General features: G+C 44.9%; 1 protein-coding gene across 2 annotated transcripts in view; it reads right to left on the bottom strand.

The window, feature by feature from the left end:
* Positions 1 to 886: 886 nt before the first annotated feature.
* Positions 887 to 25,612, bottom strand: part of ENTPD6 (ectonucleoside triphosphate diphosphohydrolase 6) — a 51,547-nt gene continuing 26,821 nt past the window's right edge. For both annotated transcript variants that reach the window (XM_029072056.2, XM_029072057.2), the window contains exons 5-14: positions 24,765 to 24,840; positions 23,968 to 24,003; positions 21,521 to 21,609; positions 20,102 to 20,181; positions 18,873 to 18,937; positions 18,265 to 18,366; positions 9,004 to 9,144; positions 5,031 to 5,087; positions 2,655 to 2,767; positions 887 to 2,543 (exon numbers count right to left, since the gene is read on the bottom strand). In XM_029072056.2, the coding sequence (XP_028927889.1) occupies positions 2,445 to 2,543; positions 2,655 to 2,767; positions 5,031 to 5,087; positions 9,004 to 9,144; positions 18,265 to 18,366; positions 18,873 to 18,937; positions 20,102 to 20,181; positions 21,521 to 21,609; positions 23,968 to 24,003; positions 24,765 to 24,840 (858 nt within the window). In that variant the 3' untranslated portion in view covers positions 887 to 2,444. The remainder of the gene's footprint in view (positions 2,544 to 2,654; positions 2,768 to 5,030; positions 5,088 to 9,003; positions 9,145 to 18,264; positions 18,367 to 18,872; positions 18,938 to 20,101; positions 20,182 to 21,520; positions 21,610 to 23,967; positions 24,004 to 24,764; positions 24,841 to 25,612) is intronic.

Raw genomic sequence — 25,612 nt, 5'->3', positions numbered from 1 at the left:
CAAAGTGCGACAAGGACTCTGTCCAATCTGCTTACCTTGGAGTGCTTAGAGCCACATAGTAAGCGCCTAACAAATACCACCATTATAATTACTTAGAGTTGAGTCAAACTCACTACTTTGACTCTCGGAAGAGGGTACAAAGAAGAAGCAAAGGTCTGGTGGGTCAGAATGTTGGTATGGCAGCCACCAAGGTCCAGTCCCGACATGAGCCATGCAGGTTCACTCCTGGACCAATCTGGCTCAACACTCCTGTTTCTCGTCCCTCCGCACCCTGGCCAAGACTTGTGAGGCCCGAGACAAGGTTCTATTCCCACGCCAAACCCCACCATTGATCTTTCTGTGAGGTGGAGGCAGTAGGAGAGGGTGCGGAAGAAGGGGCCTTTGGGAGGGATGACATGTTCTTCCCAGAAGGGCTGGCTTCCCCTCTTCCCCGTGCTGACTCTCTCTCACCGTTCAAGGAGGTGCCCCCATCAGTAGTGTCCCCAAGGATGGGCCAACTGTGCCCTTGCCACACAGGCTTAAATGGCTTTGGCCTGGGAACCCTGGAAAATTTTCTTTTTAGTTTGTGAGACAGCAAAATCTATAAAGAAGCAAAATGCTGGTTGTCCAGGAGTTCAAGATGGCCTTTTTTCCTGATTTCCTGGGGAACAAAAATTTGGAATATCAAGAATTCCACTGTGCTTTAGGCGCTCAAAGCGTTTTACAATCAGGGGTTTTTACTCTGTCCTAAGAGTTCTGTGATGGTCCCATTTGAAATAAGATGATTCAAATCTGGCAACTGGAAGGTTTGACAGCTGCCGGGTTGAAACTGTGCTTTGAAAGTAGCTCACTGGAAGTTCTCTCTGAGCAACCTCTCAGTAGTCGGGAACAGAACTCAAGATGACAGTGTTGGTTGAAAACTTTTTATTTCAGAGAGCACCCTCAATGCTCTGATTGCCCATGAACCGTTATTGCACATTTGCTGGCAAGAATGGCTTGCTCGGCACAATTTCTGAAAATGAAAATGAGGTTATAGCAAAATCCAAAGACCATCTCTTTCACAGCCCATCTCACGCCATCACGGCGGCAGCATGGAGGTAGGAGACAAGCCCTCTGGGAGTGTTGACAAAGTATTAGTATCTGTATGAAGAATCCATTGAGTGCATTCTGTGCTGTTTCAAAAAATAAAAAAAGCCAGATGAGACAGTTCTACAGCCCTCTGAACAGAGCCAAGCTGAGCACATTCACAAGGTCAGCCTACAGGGACTTAAAGTTGGCATGGCTTTCTGGCAGTCTCCTAGCTCCTCCTCCTCCCTGCCTCCTATTTTCTGGCTGTCTGCCAAGCTTAAGACAGCAATACATTCTTTTGGCCCACAAGACAAGAGCCAGGAACACTGGGAACTTCGCTTTTATCCATTTCACTCAGAGCTCTGCAGAAACAATCCGTGAACCAAGCAAGGAGAGAGAGGAGGGAAACCCTGGGGTTGAGCACAGACTGGAAGGCCTGCCTCCAAACCCCGTACATTCTTCACAAGGCTTTTTCTAACTGCAAAAATCTGTTAAAATAAAAAAAGATTATTGTTAACACAGTCAATTTCTGGAAAGACTTCACTGGCTCGGTACATAAATGCAAGGAGCTCCCCTGGCATGGTCTCACTAATGGTGACTCCCTGCTGGTTCTGGCTAGCTGAGCCATGGAACTTCTCTGGCACCACAGTGGATGACAGCTTTTCCCCCTTCATTTGCCTCTCCCTGGGGGATATTGACATTCACAGTAAAGCAGAGAGACCAGAGTTCAAAACCAACACTTCCTACGTTTACTGGCCTCTAACCTGAAGACAAACCCACCCCATCTTTAAATGTCCCCACAGCCAAGGAAAACAATGGAACTCGATTCTCAAGTGCACTACAGCCCACCTAGGGGATCAGGCGGCACTTACATTGGGCCAAGCACTTCTAATCCCTTTTTGAACAACAGCTGGCCAAGAAATCATTCATAAGCTTTACAGCAAAGGAAATACAGCCCCTAGACCTCCTCTTTCCTGTCATAGAAATTAATGTTTTCACTAAGAGATGGCTTGCCTCGTGGGTATCCCCCACCATACTTCAGCAACAGGCTGCCTGCTCAGGGTTCAGGGTGTGCAACAGGAGCAACCTTCGATGGAGTAGAAGGAATTGATCTCCTGCCTTCACTCCAGATTCCAGGTAGAGGGCTCTGAGGTTCACTCTGAAAACATGTAAACAGTAAAAGCTACTAAAAACCCGGGTTTAAATCAGTGTATTTCATCTGAAAGAGGGTCCGTTGCCCATTTTAAATTCCAGAAGAGGGAGGAGTATTTCACAAAGGTGTTCATTTCTTTCAGAGCATGCCGCTTCTTCTCAGTGAGAAACTTCCAGGTCAAAATTTCAGGCTCCTCCCTCAAGGACTCTGGATCCAGCCGACAGTCAGCCTGGGGTCTCAGTAGTTATGAGACTTGGGTCTCCTGTCTGCTCAGGGAATCGATATAATGAAAAGTGGCTCCGAGAGCCCAGCTGGTTTCCACCTCATCGATTTTCTGAGCCAGCTTGAAAAGAAAAGAGAAAGACTTCCATTAGCTAGATGTGCTTGTTGGCTCAAGAAAGGAGAGAGCGAGGGCATACTGAACTGCACAGAGCCTGGGGAAAATGCAGCTTACCTTTAGCTTTTTGTTCTTTGGGAACCCAAGCTCTTGGAGTAATAAACTGACATAGGTGAGATCCATGCAGAGGAAAGGGCTCTCTCGTGAGTGAACTTTTATTGTCCTACATACTAGAGAGATAGAGAAAATCAGGTTTGAATTGACAATCATTTTCCAAATGATCCATCCATCTACCCTGGCCCTGCCATTTGTCTGCTGTGACCTTGGGCAAGTCACTTAACTTTGGCCTCAGTTACCTCATCTGTAAAATGAGGATTAATACTGTGAGCTCTATGTGGGCTATTCACAGTATCCAACCTGAGTAGCTTGTATTCTCCCCAGTACTTAGTAAGTACAGTGCCTGGTACACAGTAAGCACTTAAATACCATTAAAAAAAACCTATGCATCCTGCTTAATTTATGAGCATTACCAACAGGAGGAAATACGCCTATCAATACCTTCTTACAAATAATTTATGGACACCCAGAATAATCTCAACAATGGTTTGAATAGCCTCAAGGTTCCAAACAGTCTTGATGGTTAGCTCAAAGACTAGTTATTTTCTTTTATATTTTTGAGATCAACTATAAATGAGTCTGTACAGTACAGCTGTAGGCATGTCAGGAAATTGATTATTTTATTCTAGGGGATAATATAGTTCAAAAACCCAAAAAACCCAAAGCCTAAAAATAGCCAACACCTTCTGACCAACTTCCTGCCAGGGAAAAGAGGGATTGTGGAGAAATTGATGGTGAGTGGCAAAATTGGGGGGCCCTAGGGGTCTGATGTAGAGGCCGGGGGGACTCATAATCCCATATGTCCACTCTGGCCACCGATTACATTCTTCATCCCTGCTGGGGGTTGTTTCTAGCCTGGCCAAGGCACCAGCGAAGGCTTGTGGGACACGGTGTTTTGGGGACCGCTGTGACAGGACTCCCTGAGGACATTGGAAGGTCATTCCTTCCTCACAAAGGTGGTGGGCCTAGATGAGCTGCCCTGCCTAATACATAAGCGGCCTAGACTATTAGAGCAAGCGGGGACACATTTCCTAGTATCCCACCAGGACAAATGTAGCTTTGGCTGGTAAGAGTAGTGATAGTATTTACTAAGCACTATGGGCAGAACACTGTACTAAGCCCTGGGAGAGAATATATAGATGGGTATTAGAGATTAAATATTAATAGATTAATTCATCAGATATCAGATATTAATTACAATATTAGATATCAGAGAAGCAGCGGGGCTTAGTGGAAAGAGCATGGACTCGGGAGTCAGAGGACATGGGTTCTAATATCGGCACTGCCACTTGTCTGCTGGGTGACCTTGGGCAGGCTGCTTACCTTCTCTGTGCCTCAGGTGCCTCATCTGTAAAATGGGGATTAAGACTGTGAGCCCTATGTGGGACCACCTGATTACTTTGTGCTTAGAACAGTGCGTGGCACATAGTAAGTGCTTAACAAATACCATAATTATTATTATTATACGGTTTCTGAACCTCAGGAAGAGCAACAGAATCAATTATTAACTTTTAAAAAATTTTCACATAGATGGACACCTAAATTCTGGTAACTGCAAAGCTAGCTATTTGGGTCCTTACACGCTTAACGAAGCAACATGGCCTAGTGGCAAGAGCATGGGCTTGGGACTCAGAAGAGATGGGTTTGAATTCTGGCTCTCCATTTGTCTGCTGTGGAGACAAGTCACTTCACTTCACTGTGTCTCAGTTACCTCATCTGTAAAATGGGGATTAAGACAGTGAGCCCCATGTGGGATAGGGACTGTGTCCAACCTGATTACCTTGTATTTACCTCAGTGCTTAGAACAGTATTTTGCATATAGTAAATGCTTAACAAATATTATTATTCTTATTATTAATGAAAGAATCCCTTGAAATATCTTTTAATACATCTTGCAACATTACCTTTAGCAAAGGCTCCCTGGGTTCAGTCAAGAATATGGTTAACTGATAAGATAATCTACCTAAAGGTGATGGGAAGGTTCTCCAATGCAGGCAGAACCTCAACACCCCCAAATTTAAATCTTGATTTTCAAATGCGTGGCATTTTGGCCAGAGTTATGTCATTTATTCCCAAACTGCAAGATGATATTGTTGGTGGAGGAAAACAGTTGCATCCGTGCAGAGAAAAAGAGCGCTCAGTGCAAAATATCTCTAGGGAAAGGTGCTCACAGCTGGCCTGTGAGAATGTGATCAATGTGATCGATTTCTACCAGAATAGTGTACGGATCTGATTTTTTGCAGAATACCTTCCTTTCATGCCAAGACGATGACTATACAATATAATTTGTGTCAGGTTACTTTATTCAGAGGGAAAACACCACCAACTGTACTCTTCGACTCTGCACAGGTTCAACTGGATTTGTCACATACTCACTGTATTTGGCTGCAATTTCGAAGTCTTCCACCGTGAGGTTACCTCCTTTCTGTTGATCTGAAAGAATGAGAAAGGCATACACTGTTTCATCAATTAGGCATTTGGTCCCTGGTTCTCTTGAAGAAACTGTAAAGACTGAAACAAGGAGACCTGGATGCCCGAGAAGCCCTATTTTACACCCTTCCCCACACTCCCATGCTGGAGGATAGAGAACCAAGAAGGGCTCATAAGAAAGCCACGGTTCTAAGCAGCCAATCACCAAGCCTTGTCCAGCCAAGCCAACCGTAGCACAGTGTGAAGCTGAACAGACAATGAGATCATTGCTGAACATACTGGTCAAAGTTTTTCTGGCTTAAGTTGTTAGAACCGCAGAGTATTCAGGCTGGGGAGGAGAAAAGGTGGCCCCAGTTGAACTCTGCCATGGGCCTCCTGGACTCTGCCCCAAAAGGCTCTCGGCCTGAAGAAGGTCTCCCTGCACCCTGGCACATACCCCATGCCTTGTTCTGAAGTGTTTTCTGTACTCTGGCAATATGTTCAGCCCAGCCTCTAAGGATCATTTTCCTCCAAGTTGAAAAGTTATGTTGGAACCAATCGCTTCGAATACCCATTCTGGAGGATGGGATTTATTTCCCAATACTCTCCAGCAAAAGGAAAATGGGCACTGAAGCCTTTTTCACGTTCCTTTGGAGGCTCTGACTGATGAATGACTGAAATGACTTGAGGACCAAACCAAAACAGAATCCCATTGTTCCTTCAGGTTTCTGGCCCTAGACCATTTTATGGCCAAGGATGGAACGGTTTCTACGTGAGGGCACCAAATAATTACACTCAGGCTGAAAGTGGCCCTGCAGTGTAACCCAGATAGAGAATAGCGCATGCTTCAGGAAATTTAGCTCTGCTCAGGACATTGCCAGGGTTACCGACCAATCCTCATTAAAATCCCAAGGCATTCAGACTTTTGGGAAATGGCAGCATTTACAAGACAAGTTTAATTCTGAATTCCACATACTCAATAGTATCAGTTTTTTTCTACTCAATGCTAAATAAATTGAATTAGGTACTCCAAAAGAATCACAGACTACACCTTGAAGGGGGTTGTGAGATTGGGCTTTCATCACAAGAAGGATGTACTTCATTTCAGCTAGAGTGGCAGAGTTTACAAAATTCTTGAACAAGTTGCACATCCTCCAACTCTCTTTTTGAACCACTACAATCTGGTTTGCATTGCCTCCAGTCCATTAAGATAACATTCACCGAGGACACCAATAACCTCCTCCTGGTCAAACTAAATGGACTCTACTCTAGCTTAATCTTCCTTGATCACTCAAGTGCACTGTGGACCATGCCCCTCTGCTGGAAACACAACTTAACCTTGTTTGAGACACACATTCTCTCCTGGTTATACTGTTATCTGTCCGCTCCGTCTTTTGTAAATTCCTCTTCCACCTCTTACCTCTTAATAGCAAGAGTTCCTTAAGGCTCTGTTCTAGGCTCCCTTCTCTTCTCACTTTACTCTCACACCCTTGGGGAGCTCATCTGCTCCTACTGTTTCAGTCACATCTATGAGGGTGACTCCCAAATCTATTTTGCTAAAATCAACCTCTCATTCCTCTATAATCTCTCATTTCCTCTTGTCTGCAGTGACATCTCCACATGAATGTCCACTAGCACCTTAAAACTCACAATGATTAAAACTGAATGCCTCAGCTTCCCATCCAAATCCACTCTTCGGCCTTTCTCACTGCAGTTGACAATGTCCCCATCCTCTGTCTCTGAAACCCCCGCAAAAGTCAATCTATGGCATTTGTTGAACACCTGTGTATGCAGGGTTTAGGAGGGATACAATAGTTAGTAGGAATGGTCTCTGCCCTCAAGGAGTTTACAATCTAGGAGGAAAAGGACGGACACTAAAAAAAATTCTAGATAGGATGATGATGGAAAAGGGGATCAGCACATGAAATAGTGCTTAAATAATAGGGCATATATGTACATAGGTCTTTGGGCAGTTGCTAGTAACTCAAGTGAATACGTAGCACATGAGGCCCAGAAGAGCCGAAGTGACCATTGCGGGGACATAATCTGGAGAGATTCAAAATTAATAGGGGAAGGACTCTTAGGGGAGAATAGCTGTGGTCTGTTAGATTTGAAGGAAGAGGGAGTTCCAGGTAGGGAGAAGAGCATGAGCAAGGGGTTGACAGTGAGAGAAGAGAATAAGACACCGTAAGTAGGTTATTTGGAGAGTAACGACAGTTGAGAGTCGTGGGAGAAAAAGAGTAGGAGGGAGAGAGCTAAGTGTCTTTAAAGGCAGTGGCCAGGAGTTTCTATTTGGTGTGGAGAGAAATGAGAAACTATTGGAAGCTTTTGAGATAAAGGGAGATCTGTGCAGAACAATTTTTTTGAAAATTAACCCAAGCAACAAAGTGTGGCCTGGAGGGGATAGCCTGGAGACAGGGAGACCAGGGAGGAGGCTGATGCAGTAGTAGAACTGGGATATGCAAGTATGGACTAAGGTAGAAGCAGCTTAGAAGGAGAGGAAGAGGTGGATCCGGGAAATGTTGTGGAGAACATATGGCAACAAACTGAATATGGGAGAAGCCCCTTGAGAGCAGGCATTAAGTCTTCTAACTCTACTTGCTCAGCCCCAAGTGCTCTCCACATAATAGGTGTTCAAAAAATATCAACTGATGAATTAAAGGATCTAGGATTCTTGCAGTCAGGTCATATCTACAGCCCAATGACCAAAATGCTGCTTTTCCCTTTTCAGACGACCTTGGCTTTGGATAGAAGAAACCTCAAACTAACAGAGTCCCAAAGCCTCAGCATCCTAAACCCTAGATCCTTGTCCTAGAGGCCCAAGCAGATCCAGAAACCCAAAGAGACATGCAGCTGACTCTGCATGGGTGAATTTGCTATCCAGGCGTGACAGCACTCCAACCTCCTAAACTCGATCCCCACCAAATCAAACCTGGTGGGGTGGAGGAAAGATGAGGAAGGGCCAGTGTGAGCAGATCCAAATTTATCCAGGAGGGAGGGAGAAAAGGGAGGAGGGAGACTACTGGTTGGTGAGACTCAAAACTTGATGGTCAAAAGGGACCTGTGCTGGGGTCCTGGACCAATCAAGCTGATGAAAGGGGGATAGACCCAGTGACTTGCAAGGCAGGACCCAATAGGGTGGGCCACTCTTTAACGTCTCATTAAGGTTTGGAACATGATCAGGAATAGGGGAGCAGAGAAATTCCGAGTCAGAACAGATGAGAGCCAGTGACCTGCCTCAACCTTGAGATTGGATCTGGACTGCAACTCTTTGGATCTAGGCCCAGGAAACTTAAAGTGCTGGCTTCCTGTCATCCAGCAAAGTACTCTCTAAAATCAAAATTCTTAAGACAAGGAACCTGAGAGCAATGGGACATTAAATGAGTAATGAGTAAATTCATTCCCAAAGCAATTTTTTTTTAGTCAGGTCTATCTTTTTGCCATTGCATCAATTATATAGGGAGCAGCATGGGGTAGTGGATAGAACACGGTCCTGGGAGTCAGAAGATAATGGGTTAATTCTGGCTCAGCCACCTGTCTGCTTTTGACCTTGGGCAATCACTTAACTTCTCTGTGCCTCAGTTCCTTCATCTGTAAAATGGGGATTAAGACCTAGCGCCTCACATGGGACAACCTGATTACCTTGTATCCACCTCAGTGCTTAGAACAGTGCTTGGCACATAGTAAGCACTTAACAAATACCATCATTATTATTATAAAAGTATAGGAAATGCGTTCAGTAAGTCTGTCAAAAAAATCACCAGAAGCCCCTTTATATAAAGGTTGTGATCTGCCCATCCAGTCCGCATCTGGAATTGCACATTCCAATTCCACATTGGAATTAGTCCTCCAATATTCACGAACTAATTTGGCTACTGTGCGACTGTTTAAACTTTTTCAGAACTTACCCTTGCAAAACAGTGATTACAAACCTACTTACCAATGAGGCCAACTTGTGCAGCAAGGTCATAGTAGTAGGAGAAAGCATAAAAATCCAAGGTCTTTACTTCTTTCGTTTTGTGCACTTTGTTGTTTAGGATTTCTGCAACTCTGTTGGCACATAATTCATAGTGGCGCAGCCCTGCCAGAGTAGGAAACAGTCCAAGCCAACAGGTTATTTCAGAATTCAGGACCAGAAAGCAGAGTCACTGCTGGGGCCCCAAACCACTAGCCCAATCCTCTATTGATCTCTGTTGCAAAGTGCACACAATTCTACCAAAACAGGATGCCAGAACAGAATAGAAAAACTGACATCATTTCAGAGGCCTAGTCCAGAACTCTTCATTAAATAAATCAATAAAAGTACTGAAAAAAGAAAAGGTGTATTTCCTGTCCTTTCACCTACAAAGCCAGCAAGGTCAGGAGGGAAAAATACACTCCCTGCTTCTAAGCTGAACTGCCACTACACCAACCTACAGCAGATACTGTTCTCTGTGGCTGGCACTGAGGGGACTGTAGGTTTACAGTCTTACCAAATGACTCTGGAAAAAAAGACACCCCCCTCATTCAAGGAAGACCTACAAGGGGTACAGCTTTAAAGACTGGGATGGGAATGATGGGGGACATGGTGGCATTTAGGGAAATCTAGATACAAAAGAGTACCATTCTTTCCAAACTGTTGGACTGCTTTCCACATAGTAACCGATTCACGCTCAGTTCGGAAGTTACGACAAATGATGTATTCAGGTGGATGCCCAGGGGCCCAGAGAGATGAAGTGACTTGTTTAGGAGTCAGAGATCAAGATAGGACTAGAATTTAGGTCTCTGAGCAGGAGTCAATGTTTAGGGAAGATCAGTCCCCAAGGCTGGCTGAAAACAGGAACTTTCAACCCAAGAAAGTTCAAGAAACAGGGAGGCTATTTAAGGTTCTGACAGTGGAGACAGTTGGACAATTCATCACTACCTTGGTGACTCCAGAAATCTGATGTTAATTATTTCCTTTTTTTCAGTAGAGCAATGTGAAAGATCTCAGCAAGAAAGAGTTCCCATGGCAACAGTTGGCTGGGCAAAAATCCAAGCTTTTCCCTCTATAATGACGCTTTGTTCAGTAGGGAGCCCTGAGGGAGGAGGAAGGTCTTAGACCAGTGAGGGCCCCCCAAGAAACTGTACTGCTCCTGGGAAGCGGGGCTCATAGCAACAGAAATGGGAGCAATAGATGGGAGACTCACTGAATAGGAAACAGTGAACTTTAGTCTTTTTTTTGGCCAAGCTCTTTAGCCCCGATTCAATTTCAGATCCAAATTTATTCTTTAAACTTAAGCCTCTGCTTTTGTTGAGTTGCAAACATGCAGAATGTAAGCTTCAAAGGGGCAGGGACATTATCTGTTTAGTTGAAAGACTGCCTAGCAATAGAGTTCCAATGAAAATGGATATATGCCGGGAGCTTGTTTTATTACAAAGACACCAAAATATCAAATGATGTGCCTTCCTCTCCTAGTGGAAGAGCCTGGGCCTGGGAGTGAGAGGACCTGGGTTCTAATCCCAGCTCTGCCACTTGTCTGCTGCGTGACCATGGGCAGGTCACTTAACTTCACTGTGCCTTAGTTCCCAAATCTACAAATTGGGGATTCAAACCCTACTTTCCTAGTACTTAGACTGTGAGCCCCACGTGGGACCTGATTATCTTGTATCTACCCCAGCATTTATACTGCATGATGCATAGTAAGCGATTAACAAATGCCATTATTACTATTATTCCTGAGCCTCACCCAGATCCTGGGATTGGAATGATTGACACGTTGTGAAACTCTGAACCACGGGACCTGAGTGATTGCCTGTTCTCACTTTTGTCACCATATCTTTGGTCTCTTTGCTGGGGCAAACCAAATATTGTTTTACCCAGAAACTTCTCCAATCATATTCTGTGAGTGCCTACTGTGTGAACAGCATTGAGTTAAGTGCTGTAGGGAGTGCAACAGAAGAAGACCCTAACCTAAACCTTCCCATTAGAAGCTTACAATATAACAGAGCCCAAATACATATTTCTGAATCGAAAAAATGCGTACACAAAATTTTCAATACACCCACGGGAGACAAGCACTGTGGTTTGGGCCCAAGAGTACATCAGCTGACCAGTGATTCGGGCAGGCTGTGAAGATGGATTTTTGTAGCTGGAAGTTAGTGGTATCTGATTGTATTGTAATTATTCTAGGACTTAGCACAGTGTGCTGCACACAGTAAACACTTATTTACAACAATTATCATTATTATAATTATTATTCTGCTCAGGTGGTCCTCTTGAGTGGCCCAAGAATCCACCTGAATGGCATCTACCAGTCAGGAACACTGGCAACTTATACTCCCCTGTCTCACCTGGCTTGGGGCCTACCTGATCTCTGAACAACTCTGAATAACAGTGTTTTGCCCCACCCAGGAGAGCAGTGGAGCAGGGTCCGGTGCTTGGAGCTGCCCCCAAGACATTAATGCAACCGCGGGAGCTTGAAGGCCAGCTTCCTGGTTCCAAATCATTTCCCTTTTTTTCCAGAGAGAGATGCAAATGTTTCTTGGGCACTGGAGGTTGGTTCTATCTAATGTAGATATCACTCTCTGACTGCAAACCTCTATCCTGCCAACTCTCTCACCATCACCACAGACACTTCCAATCTTTAGGGTCCCTCCAGTGAATTCCAAAGTTTCGTGTCCCAACTAAACACTCCACTCCCCTCCCTGAGGCACAAACCCACATTCTCAAAACAACCCTTCTCTACCAAACTCAAGAAATAAATGATGCTGATGAAGCACTTACTCTGTGCAGCGCACTGAACTAAGTGCTTGGGATGTCTAGCAGGAGAAATGGACATTAAAATCAATTCCCAGTATGGGAAGTCATGGAGTATAAAGTCACCCACAGAAACGCAAGTGAGGAGTGAGGTGAGTACCTAATTGCTTAGGGGTTTTGGCCTCAAGTTCATAGGTGCCCTGCCATGTAAATTCTGGATCACCAACCAGCAGCCAAGCTCAACCCTTCATACTAAAGAGCTTTGCAGGTGGAAATGCAGGCATTAGGCCAATTTCTGCCACTTCACATTACTCTAACTCTGATCTTCCTTCTCTGATCAGCAACATTACTTTTTTCTCCTTCGTGGGCTTTCCTGTGCACTGGTGCCACCAGAACTCTCTTCTTCTCCATTAATCCTGTCTTTCTCCTCTTTTTCTTGCCCCTGAAAATCTCATCAGTTCCAGTTAAAGTTGAAATCATTAGGTGAGCTCCCCTCTTCAGCTCCCTTTTGCCCCTACATCAACTTGCACTCCTTTCAGCCGTTTTCTCAAGCGAATGCCTGTCTGCTCTCAAAAGCCTCATCCCTCTATTTTTACCTTGGACGCCGCTCTCACCTTCTAAAATCACTTTGCTCCCAGCCTTCTTTCCTCCCAAATTGTGCTTCCTCAATCTCTAATAACTTCTTTCCCCCACTGAAAAACTTGCTCCCCCCATACCACTTAAAGCCTACTCTGGATCCCTCTGCCCACTCTCAACTATCACCTCATTTCCATCCAACCTCTTCACCTAGGTTATATACACCTTTACCTCCATTTTCTCTCCTCCAACTCCCTTCATTCCACTGTACTGAGACTGCACTAGCCACGAGAAGCACTGTGGCCTAGTGGATAGAGCACAGGACTGGGAATCAGAGGGACCTGGGTTCTAATCCTGACTCCGCTTTTGTCTGCTGTACGGCCTTGGGCAAGTCATTTAACTTCTCTGAGCTTCAGTTACTACATCTGTAAAATGGGGGTTAAGACTGTGAGCCTTTGTGGGACCTGGTCTGTGTCCAACCTGAATGGCATGTATCTACTCCGGAATTTGATAAATAACATAAAAAAAGTCACCAAATGTTATCCCTGTGCTAAATGGAACTGCCTATTCAATCCTCCTTGACTTCTTAGCCTCTTCTCAGCCCACTCCCTCCTCCTGGAAATGCTATCTAATATTGGTTTCACCAACACAGTTATGTCCCTGAATTTCTTCTTACCTCTCTGGCTGCTCTCAGTCTCTTTCCCTGGCTTCTCTTCTGTCTTTCATTCCTTCAACTGTGGTAACTGTGGGTGTCCCTCAAGGCTCTCTTCAGGGTTCCCAGATCCTCTCATTTTATACTCACTCTCTTGGGCAGCTCATCCAGTCCTATGGCTTCAGCTTCCTCCTCTGTAGACGACTCCTAAATAGATCTTGTCAGCCTCAACTTTTCTTCCTAGCTTCAACCTTACATTTCTGCTTATCTCCCAGGACATAGCCACACGAATGTCCTGCTGGCATCTCAAACTCAAGATGTCAAAAACTGAAGTCATCAGTTGATCACATTCCTTGTCTTTCCCCATCCTTACACTGATCCTTGGGCACTTCAATATCCATGTGGATGTTCCTGATGACCCTTCCTCTGCCTACTTCCTCTCACTCCTCAACTCCACTGACCTCTGGCTCCACCCCACCTCACCCCTTCACCAACTTGGACACCCACTCCACCTTATTTCTAGTCACTGTACAATCTCTACTCTCACCAAGTCTGAAATCCCTCTATCCGATCGCAGCTGCCCTCTCTCCCAAACATTCCCTCTTCATTTATCTGTAGTGTTCTCACACAGAAAGTTGTGATCTTTCGACCCACACCGATTTTCTAGAGTCATCACGCCCCATATAGTCTCCATGCCAACTACCTTCCCTCTGCTCCTTAACACAAGCTGTAGAGAGCCGCCGATGGTGGATATCTAATATCCAGATATCAAGCTCAACTCATTCATCTCCAACTTATCCTCATCTACTTTACCCTTGCCCTGTCAACATTATTTCTCCATCCTGATTGGCTCCCATGCCCACTGCCCAAACCAGTTGTTTCAGACATTTAACTTCCTCCTCAAACCCTCCACACTTCCCCACCACCAACAATCTCATGCCCCTAATGACTTGGCTACCTAATTTACTGATAAAATTGATAAACCATCAGGAGGTATCTTCCTAAAATCTCCACTGCTCCTCTCCAGTACCTATCTCCTCCTGTCTCTTCTTCAATTCTCCCATCCTTCCAGCAGTATTCAAGAGGAGATCTCTGCCTCCTCTCCACCTCCTCCACCTGCGCATCTGACCCCATTCCTTCACACCTTATCAAAACTCTCGTCCCTTCTCTCCTTAACAGCCATCTTCAACTGTTAACTCTCCAGTAGGTTCTTCCCCACTGCCTTCAAACATGCTCATGTCTCCCCATCCTTAAAAACCCCTCCCTTGACCCCACAGCTCCCTCCAATTATCACCCCATCTCCTTCCTACCATTTCTCTCCAAACTCCTTGAATGAGTCTTTTCCACCCACTGTCTCAAATTCCTCTCCTCCAACTCTCTCTTTGACCCCCTCCAATCTTGCTTCTGTTCCCTTCACTCCACAGAAACAGCCCTCTCAAAGGTCACAAATGATCTCTTTTTTGCCAGATCCAAAAGTCTCAACTCCATCCTAATCCTCTCACACCTTTCAGCAGCCTTAGTCACTGTTGACCACCCTTTTCTCCTGGAAACATTATCCATCCTTGGCATCACTGACACTATCCTCTCCTGGTTCTCCTCCTATCTCTCTGGCTGCTCAGTCTCTTTAGTGGGCTTCTCCTCTGCCTCCCATCCCTTAACTGTGGAGGGACCTCAAGGTTCGGTTCTGGTCCCCTTCTGTTCTCCATCTACCCCACTCCCTTGGAGAACTCATTCGCTCCCATGGCTTCAACTACCACTTTTATGCAGATGATACCCAAATTTACATCATTAGCCCTGGTCTCTCTCCCTTTCTGTAGTCTCACATTTCTTCCTACCTTCAAGACATCTCTACTTGGATGTCCTCCCATCACTTCAGACTTAACATGTCTAAAACAGAACTTATCTTCCCACCTAAACCCCATCCTCCCCCCTGACTTTCCCATCACTGTAGATGGCACTACCATTCTTCCTGTCTTACCAGCCCAAAATTTTTGCATTATCCTTGATTCCTCTCTTTCATTCAACCCACATAACTAATCCATCATTATGTCCTGTTGGTTCAACCTTCAAAACATCACTAAAATCCACCCTTTCCTCTTCATCCAATCTGCTAACACATTAATCCAATCACTTATCCTCCCCTGCCTTGATTACTGTATCAGCCTCTTTGCTAACCTCCCTTCCTCCTGTCTCTCCCAACTCCAGTCAATACTTTACTCTGCTGCTCAGATCATTTTTTACAAAAACGCTCAGACCATGTTTCCCACTCCACAAGAACCTCCAGTAGCTGCCCATCCAACTCTGCATCAAACAGAAATTTCTCACTATTGACTTTAGAGCACTCAATCACCTTGCCCCCTCCTACCTCACCTCACTACTCTCCTACTACAATCCAGCTCACACACTTCACTCCTCTAATGTTAACCTTCTCACTGTACCTCAACCTTGTCTATTTCGTTGCTGACCTCTTGCCCACATCCTGCCTGTGGCTTGGAAATCCCTCCCTCCTCATATCCGAAAGACAATTACTCTCACCCCTTCAAAGCATTGTTGAAGGCACATCTCCAAGAGGCCTTCCCTGACTAAGCCTTCTTTTCGTTTTCTTCGACTCCCATTTGTGTCACCCTGAATGCTCCCTTTATTCATCCCACTTCCCAGCCCCACAGCGCTTATGTATGTATCTCTAATTTATTTATGTTGATGTCTGTCTCCCCATCTAGACTGTGAGCTTGTTATGGGCACGGAATGTCTGTTATACTATCATACGGTACTCTCCCAAGCATAGTAAATGTCCAGTAAATGACTAACTCAAAATCTTCCCCATCTACTTGCACCTCCAACCCAGCTGTTTCGCACATTTTAAATCAATAAGTTAATCAATGGTATTTATTGAGCACTTACTGTGGGCAGAGTACTGTACTAAGCACTTGGGAGACTACAACACAACAGTTAGTAGACACGTTCTCTGCCCATAACAAACTTACACTCTAGAGGGGTTGGTGGATATTAAAACACCTACTCCCTCCCTTCCCTCTCTGATGGCCAATAGTACTCTTCAACGACTTCTCCACTGCTTTCAAACATGCTCGTATGTCCCTATTCTAAAAAAAACACCCCTCTCTTGTCCTTATGGCTCACTCCACTTATTGCCCCAATTCCCTCCTATCATTCCTCTCCAAAGTACTTCTGTTCACTTGCTGCCTCCATGTCCTCACTTCCAATTCTCTCCTTGAGCCCCTTCAATATGGTTTCATCTGCCTTCACTCCATAGGAACTTCCCTCTTAAATGTCACTAATGATCTTCTTGCTAAATTCAACAGCCTCTAAACCACCCTAATCTGCCTCAACCTCTCAACGTTTTTCAACACTGTAGACCACTCTCTTCTCCTGGAAACATTATCCATCCTTGGCTTCACTGACACTGTCCTATTCAGGTTCTCCTCGTATCTCTCTGGCTCCTCTATTCAGTCTCTTTTGTGGGCCTTAACCAGTCATATTTACTGAATCCTTATTGTGTGCAGAGTACTGTTCTAAGCGCTTGGGAGAGTACAATGTAACAGTCGGTAGACACATTCCCTGACCACAACCAGTTTACAGTCCATCAGGGGAGACAGACATTAATATAATAACCCAGATGTACCTAAGTGCTCTCCCAGCCCCGAACTGTGGGAGTCCCTCAAGGCTCAGTTCTACATCCCCTTCTATTCTCCAACTATAACGACTCCCTTGGAGAACTCATTCGCTCCCATTGCTCATCTTACCTCCCAAACCTTGTCCTCCACCTGCCTTTCCCATCACTGAAGACAACACCATTATCCTCCCTGCTTGACAGGCTGGTAACCCAGGCATTATCCTGGAATCAGCTCTATCATTCAACCCACATATTCAATCTGTCACCAAATCCTGTCGGTTATATCCTCCCAGCCCCACTAAAATCCACCCTCTCCTCTTCATCCAAATTGCTACCACACTGATCCAAGCACCTATCCTATCTTTCCTTGAATACTGGATCAGTCTCCTTGCTAAACTCCCTGCCTTCAGTTGCTCCCCATTTCAGTCCATACATCACTCTGCAGCCCAGACCATTAGTCTAAAAACAGGTTCAATCCATATTTCCCCACTCAAAAACCTTCGGTGGTTCCCTATCCACCTTCACATCAAACAGAAACTATTTAACGTCAGCTTTAAAGCATTCAAACACCTTGCCCTTCCTATCTTACCTTGTTAATCTCCTACAACCCGGCACGCTTGCTTCACTCCAACATCGGCCTACTCACTGTACCTCAGTCTCGTCTATCTCACTATCAACTCTACGCCGATATCCTGCCTCCGGCCTGAAACATCCTCCCCCTTCATATCCATCAGACACACTCTCTCCACCTACAAAGTCATATTTAAATCACATCTCCTCCATCAGGCCTTCCCTGACTAAGCCCTCATTTTACCTACTCCTTATCCCTTGTCCTTGCACTTAGATTTGTATCCTTTATTCACCCCACAGCACTTACGCAAATATCCATAATTTATTTTACCATCTGTCTCCCCCTCTGGACATTAAACTCCCTGTAGGCAAGGAACATGGCTAACAACTCTCTTATATTATCCTCTCCCTAATGCTTAGTATGGTGTCCTACACCCAGTAAATCCGACTGATCGACAAGGCTTGTATCTACCCCAGCACTTAGTATATAGTAAAGTCGTATCAAATGCTCAAAAAAACTGTCATATTTCCTTATCTTCAAAGCCCTTTTGAAATCTCACTCCCTTCCTTCCCCGATTTTTCTTCCCTCTCCCTGTTAAATCCTATTAACACTCATTATAGCACTTTTGGACTCACCACCTCCTGCTGCACTTGTGTACATGTCCAGTTACTTTCTGCTGATATTAAGGCATGTCCTACCTATAAAATCATCTTGTGCCTGTCTCCCCCATGAGGTTGCAAGCTCCTTGTCGTGGGGGACCATGCCTCCTACATTAACTGCATTCTTACAAGCACCCTTCAGAGTCCTCTGCACACAGTGAGATCTGAATAAATTCTACTGACTGATCGACTGATTAAATTTACCTTCCCAGAGTTAAGATCTTGCTTTGTCTCTTGGTAAAATGGGGTTACTATCTCTTACTGCCCTTTTCTCCTAATCCATTTTGAAAATCAACACAATACTACTTCTATTGAGCACTGCATTTCGGAGACTTCTTTTAAATCTGCATAAATTCTCACATCCTCCAAACAACCAGGGAGGAAACTGCCATACCTGCCTCCTGCCCAGTGATTCTATACATCACCTCAGCATGTTCCCATTCTCCTCTGAAGTGTGGTGATAGGCAGGGACTAACTAACTCTTCATCCTCCTTGGCTGAAACAGAAAAAACATATGGTAGAAGGAAGGTCAGAAATAGAGAAAATGGAAATGGAAACTGCAAGGTAACCCAGCCCAAACCACTGCCATGAAAGGGCAGTCTGGAAAGTAGGTATTTGTAAATTCATAAGTGGTTTGGGGAGCCAAACCAAGGGCATAATTTTGACCTTTTCATAAAGGTTCAGTTGAGGAATTTCAGTTAAGCCAAAGCGAAAGCTGTTTTTGCCTACAGACATTCAGGCCGAGAATTAGAAAATGCATTAATGGAGTGAGCTGGGGAATGGGGGTTGGAGAGTGGAGGCTGCATGGGGGATACATAAACACAGCAAATGCCCTATGGGAATTGGAAGGAAGGTTCCCAGACACAATCATCAGTGAGTGAGCCTGCTCCACACACAATCATCAGTGAGGGAGCCGGAGGGATTTTTCTGCTGCTTTTTTTTGGGTGGAAAATTTTAAATAGACACTCCAGGAGCTCTTTTTTTAAAATGGCTCTTACTTACCAGCTTGGCCCTCAACTCCTCCTAGAATTGCAAGCCTGGCCGACATCAAACCGAGCCCCAAGTAGCTGTTGAAGAGAAAGATGCTTAGTGAAAGAGACGGCCCTGCCCTCTTCTGGCAGCTTTCCTGGGGACTAGGGAGGGAACGGGGGCATTCTAATACCATTTCCAGGCCTCCTAACAGAGATGGAGGCTCACCTCTTAAAGCCACCCTAGCTGCGGCCAATCTTTAGCTAGGAGATCCAGGGAGGAGCTTTTGGGGACCAAAGTAGGGTTTGGTGGGAGAAACAAAACTTGAAGTACAAGGTAGGTTGGATTCAGGGTAATTCCGGCCCTTCACTCCCAGACCTTACCACAAGCGCCCGATCAATACCCCTAAGAGAAATGCCTCAGCCAATGGACTCCTTGTTTTTTTCATTAAAACCACCTCATACTCCTTACCTCTGACTGTCCATCCTGAACTGGAGTTAGCAGCTCAGTCTTGGAAGTCATTGTGTTTTCTGAAGTCGGGTCTCATACCTGCCTGTGCTCTGCTCTAGACAATAGTCAGAGGAGTTACAGGGCTTTCTTTTGGAGGACAGGTCGGATCTTGGGCTTAGATCCTTCTCCTCTAAACTAAAAGCTCTTCCTCTAGACTATAAGCTTGTTGTGGGCAGGGAATGTGTCTGTTTATTGTTATTTTATACTCCCCCAAGCGCTTAGTACAGTGTTCTGGACACAGTAAGCACTCAATAAATATGACTGAATGAATTAATTGTCCCTCACTATTCAAGTTACCCAGTAGGCTGAGCCTACCGCTGAACCTTCCAGTCTCCCCACCCTTCTCCACCCTCAAATTTCTGAGAAGGAGTGTGATTCAGTCCTGCCCTTGGCCACCCAGTCCAAAGCTGAATCAAGAAAGGCCAGATACCTCAGAGCTCTTAGAAAAGAGCAGAACCTGAAGGAACAAATCTGCTGGCACTGTGAACCTGGCTCTTGGAAATCCCAACCTGGGTGGTTACTGACCTCCAGGTTTCAGCCACTTGGCTTCTCAGAAACAGGGAAGGAAGGGGCAAGAATACACAATCCTAGTGGGTTTGGATAAAAGTGATCCAGGATTGTTATTTTACTGACATACTCAGTCCAAAGGAGTTCTCTGGCAGTGACACTGGGAGACAGTGAAAAGTCCTGCATCTTTAAACTCAATGGTGGATAAAACTCTTTATGCCCCTCTTTCCTTTGCTTCAACTAACCTGTAGGAATAGAGCTTGTAAGTACTGTTAAACAACTGGAATGAGGTTATATACCCAGCTCGAGATGTCTGGAGATTTTCCTGAAGAGTAAATAAGAGAGTTACTTCAGTACTCACCCCACCCTCAGCCCCACAACACTTAGACACATATCCTTTTCCCCTTCCAGACTGTGGGCCCGTTGTTGGGTAGGGATTGTCTCTATCTGTTGCCAAACTGAACTTTCCAAGCGCTTATTATAGGGTTCTGCACAGAGTAAGCGCTCAATAAATACGATTGAATGAATGAATGAATATCCATAAACTACTTTAATGTCTCTTTCCCCGTCTAGACTGTAAGTTTCTTGTGAGCAGGGAATGTGTCTACCAACTCTACATGTGAGCCCGTTGTTGGGTAGGGACTGTCTCTGTTGCCGAATTGTACTCTCCAAACGCTTAGTACAGTGCTCTGCACACAGTAAGTGCTCAATAAATAAGATTGAATGAAGGAATGAACTCCGCTGTACTGTCCTCTCCCCAGTGCTTATTCACAGTGCTGTGCACACAGCAAGCATTCAGTAAACACCACTGATTGATATGTGCATGGCATTTTCAAAAGCAAAACCTCGAAAATTCAGCACTTGAAAGAATGTGTGAGGCCAACTGGTAGATAAGCCCCACAGCTGAAACATCATCTTGCCGAGGTCTTGAACGAACAGCCAAAGCCACAAAAAGTGATTCAACAATTTAGTGTAATGTTAAACCAATGAAAACAATAAAATCCAAATGATCTTGTTTCTAAAAACTGATGAACTTCTGTTTCAGGCAAGTATTCTAAGTAATTTAAATATTTTCCTTAGGAGGCTCCTGAAAAAGACTCCTCATCTCAAAGGAAGAGGAGAAAACAATAATCCTTCATGTATCCTTTCCCGACCAAGGTGCAGGGGAGGAAAAAGGATGTTGACAGAAAAGGATTTAACCTTCTTGACCCAAAGACACTACGGAGTTATGGATTTTGCTTAGTAGAGTCAGAAACGAAACCATGACTGAAATGGAAAAAATACAACTTCCCCATGCAGTCTCTGGTTTCTCTACTGAACTAAAAACCAATTGTGAACCACTTATTATGAATAAGTTTAGAACTCAGGAAATGAAGAACCTTTTCATTGGCTTGAACAAGCTCTAAATAGCATCATTCAGATGAATGCACTTTGTATTTGCTCTACACTCTCTCTCAAGTGTTAGCCAGAGGCTTAGAGTCCTGCCAAACTGGATGGTAATTCTATGAGGCACAGTAACATTCTCAGTACACTGTTGAAACCCCCGAACTGGAGTATTTGGTAAACCAATGGGAAAAACAACAACTCCTCCAATAAACAATGACTACCCAGATAGTGAAAAACTAAAATGCTTACTGAAGCACAGAGAGAGTGTGTGAGATTACCTCCATTTGGGGAAGAAATGTGATTTGTGTTGATCCGCCGCCTAAATCTAGCATTCCCACACTCTTCTTTCCTGGAGAGTTTAAGCCGCCTGAAACACACACAACATTCCTTGGGGAGAAGCTATACACCAGGAAACAATAAAAAGAGGCAGGTTCCTTGGTGGAGAAACAAAGTGAGACCAACCAGAAGTCTGCAGCTGCCTGAAACGCACCCTTGCCCAGCTCTCGGCTGCTCAAGATGCCCGTTGCCCCTGGGATTCCGGGCAGCCGGCGACCCCCACCCCCTCCAGGAATAAGGGGCCATTTGGACAGGCTATGAAAGATGTCATTCTTTTTGTCTGGGACTAAATTTCTCTCTAAATCATCTTTATAAGTCCCAGGACCTATGGGAGTAACTCCTTTGTGGCTTGCGCAAGATGGCTCTGTGGTTAGTGAACGCTGAATACAGCACTCCTTCCCTAGTGGTAAATGAAGATTAGAGTCCCCAGTGATAGCTAATCGGCACACAACTTTCTATTAAAAGAAACACCACAATCTGATGAGCAAGATTGAAAGAAGGCAGGTACTCAGCTACGGGTCCTTATTTTTTTAGATCTAGAACCTTTTGGTGTTCTCAGTGGATGGAAAGCCTTGGAAAGGAGACGAGTCATATCAGGAGCAGTGGAAGGAGCATGGACCTGTGGATAGGCCGGGGAGTCAGAGGGTCAATGGGCTCTAATTCTGGCTCTGCCATTTGTCTGTTCTGTGACCTTGGGCAAGTCACTTATCTTCTCCATGCCTCAGTTTCCTCATTTGTAAAACAGAGATCAAGACTGAGTGCCCTATGTGGTACAGGGACTGGGTCCAACCCCATTATCTTGTATCTACCTCAGTGCTTAGAACAGGGCCTTGTACATAGGAAGCGTTTAACAAATTCTATAATTATTACTTGCTTCTTTACAGGTAAGTGGAGGAAGTAAGTCCTGCAGGAAGTCAAGGGCCTGTCAGTATGACCGATCCTCCATTAACCCCACCGTCACCCACACCAGAATACTGAAGCACAGGCATAAGGGACAGAGTTTGCAAGGAGGAGGAATAAAACTTGGTCCCAATGCTGGAAGATAATAATAATAATAATGTTGGTATTTGTTAAGCGCTATGTGCAAAGCACTGTTCTAAGCGCTGGGGGAGACACAAGGGAATCAGGTTGTCCCACGTGGGGCTCACAGTCTTCATCCCCCTTTTACAGATGAGGGAACTGAGGCACAGAGAAGTTAAGTGACTTGCCCACAGTCACACAGCTGACAAGTGGCAGAGCTGGGATTCAAACTCATGACCTCTGACTCCAAAGCCCACGCTCTTTCCACTGAGCCACGCCGCTTCTCTAAGCAGTCTAAGATAAACAGTCAAATCCCACAACCAGGCAATTAGATAGTAATAATAATAATATTATGGTATTTGTTAAGTGCTTACTAAGTGCCAAGCACTGTTTGAAGAGCTGGGGAAGACAAGGTAATCTGGTTGTCCCCCACGTGGGGCTCACAGGCTTAATCCCCATTTTACAGATGAGGCACAGAGAAGTTAAGTGGCTTGACCCAGGTCACACAGCTGACAAGTAGTGGAGCCGGGATGAGAACTCATGTCCTCTGACTCCCAAACCCGTGCTCTTTCCACTAAGCCACGCTGCCTCCCCAGGGAGCAGATAAGAAGGGGCCATTCCTGGACGGAGCCTGGCTGCAGCCCCAGGGAGTGGATTAATCATAGGGCTTGGTTACAGTGAGTTCTAGGGGCAGAGGAGGGAACGGGAAAACTGACACTGACTCTGACTTTGGCTGCTTCCCCTCCATCAGGGGGCCGTGCCCTACCGAGGCCCAAGAAGCTCGTGGCTCTCTTGCCCACTCTGCCACCCAGGGGGAGACTGCTCTGATGAGAACCAGGAAAAACTGAAGCAACACCTGACCTCAGCCGCTCCCTCACCAGCGGATCACTGGGCTGCGCTAAGATTCAAGAAGCTCATGTCTCCTCCCCTCCCACTACCGTCATGTGGATGGGGTCGGGGGGATGGGTGGGAGCTGCCCTAACCAGACAGGAACCAGGAGAAGGTGCTGCAAGCAATACCAAATTTGGAGTGATGGGAAGGCTCCGTCTGTTCTTTTTCTGCTGGACTCTGGATTGGACTGCCACAGTAATGCCAAGCCTGAAAACAGCTTCTTTATTATTTGTAATGGGATGTGGTCTTTGTTATTCTATTATTTTTATCATTTAATTTGGCCCTGTTTTCCAATGCCTTTCCCTCCTTATCCCTTATTCTTAGATGGGGGCCAGGGCCTACCTTTAATTTATCTTACGTTTTTATCTTTCTCCAGCATTTAGTATACTGCTCTGCACACAGCCAAGCGATAGATAAATATCACTGAATGAACAAATCACCCAAAGCCCCTACCCTAGGAAGAAGTTAATGTGCATACCTGTTAAAAAGTTCACTGTAATCCATGCGGAGACTCCTGGTAGGTGGAAAGCATTTCATCAAGACAACCATTTAAGTTTAGAGAACACTTGTGCAAATAAGCCTTAAAAAATACCCCACTGAATTGATATCCCTTTTTCACATTTGGAGGTTTCAGGGGATTAAGACTGTGAGCCCCAAGTAGGACAACCTGATTACCTTCTATCTCCCCCAGTGCTTAGCACACAGTAAGTGCTTAACAAATACATTATTACCCTGTAGGGGAGAAGGCCCTGGAGAAAAGAAGACAGCCATCCAGGGCCAGTTTTTCCCCTCAGCCTTTATAATGTGTGGCTAAGAAAACCCCAATAAGCATACTGGAGCAATTCAGATCGTTCTCTTCCCCCATCCCCCCTGAAAAAAGAGCATTCAAATTAACCAATTATATTTATTGAGCACTTACTGTGTACAGAGGATTGTACTAAATGCTTGGGACAGTATCAAAATGTGGATCTTCAATAGAAGTGTCCCATTTAAAATAGCCAAAAACTTATTTGTAATTGATGTCTCCAACCTGAGAAGTCAACCTGAATTTCTAGAAGCCACAAAAGTCATAATTTCCCCTTACCATCTTGGTAATTGAAGAGCGAAATGTTGAACTATAATGAACACTAATTTGGTTTAACATCCAATTTAAGCAGTTGTGGTCTCTCTAGGGCTCAGTATAGTGCTCTGCACACAGTAGAAACAGTTAAAGTAAGCTTCTTCCTTCCTGGATTCCTCTACTCAAATCAAATTGTTTCTCCAAGATAATCGTACCTTCATCAGTTCCATTCATTATGGAGACACAGTCATCACCCACAAAGAAAGGAGATGCCTTAAAAACGTCTCTCACCTAGTTTAAAGAGAAAAGTAAGGTTTACTAGTTCCATGCACAGTGCCTACCACAGAAGAATAATTTTCAAAATGGTAAAAAAAAAATCAACACAATTACACAATTTGGTGCTAACAAATACCTGGGAAGGTTACCGAGGCAACTGAATAAAAATAGCTCCTTGACCCACCAGGTACTACACTCTGCCAGAACCCATGCTTTCACTTTGTGCTTTGGATAGAAGGTGATGGAAGAATTAGGGAACATTTTTCTAATAATAATAATGTTGGCATTTGTTAAACGCTTACTATATGCAGAGCATTGTTCTAAGTGCTGGGGTAGATGCAGGGTTATCAGGTTGTCCCACATGGGGCTCACAGTCTTCTTTTCAGCCTCTTCTTTTCAGTTCATGCTTCACTCTACTGCCCACACCCTTTTTCTAGAACACTGTTCTGCATACATCTCTTCACTCCTCAAACATCTCCAAAGATTGCCCATCCTTTTCTGCCTCAAGCAGGAGCTCCTGACCCCTAGATTTAAGGAACTCAATCAGCTCTCTCCCCACTACTTATCCTCACTCCTCTCCCACTACAACCCAGCTCACCTCCTCCTCTAAGACCAAACTACTTATTCACAGTGTCTCATTCTCTTCTCTCATGCCCTCCCTCCCCACTTCAGAGCTGGCCGACCACTCTTTTCCCCATCTTCAAAGCCCTATTAAAAAAAAATCACATCTTTTCCAAGAAGTTTTCCCTAACTCATCTCACCTTTCCCCACTCTATCTCCCTCCCAA

Source organism: Ornithorhynchus anatinus, chromosome 9, assembly GCF_004115215.2.
Source record: "Ornithorhynchus anatinus isolate Pmale09 chromosome 9, mOrnAna1.pri.v4, whole genome shotgun sequence".
In the NCBI taxonomy this organism is placed as follows: domain Eukaryota; kingdom Metazoa; phylum Chordata; class Mammalia; order Monotremata; family Ornithorhynchidae; genus Ornithorhynchus; species Ornithorhynchus anatinus.
This window is presented reverse-complemented; position numbering and strand designations above follow the sequence as displayed.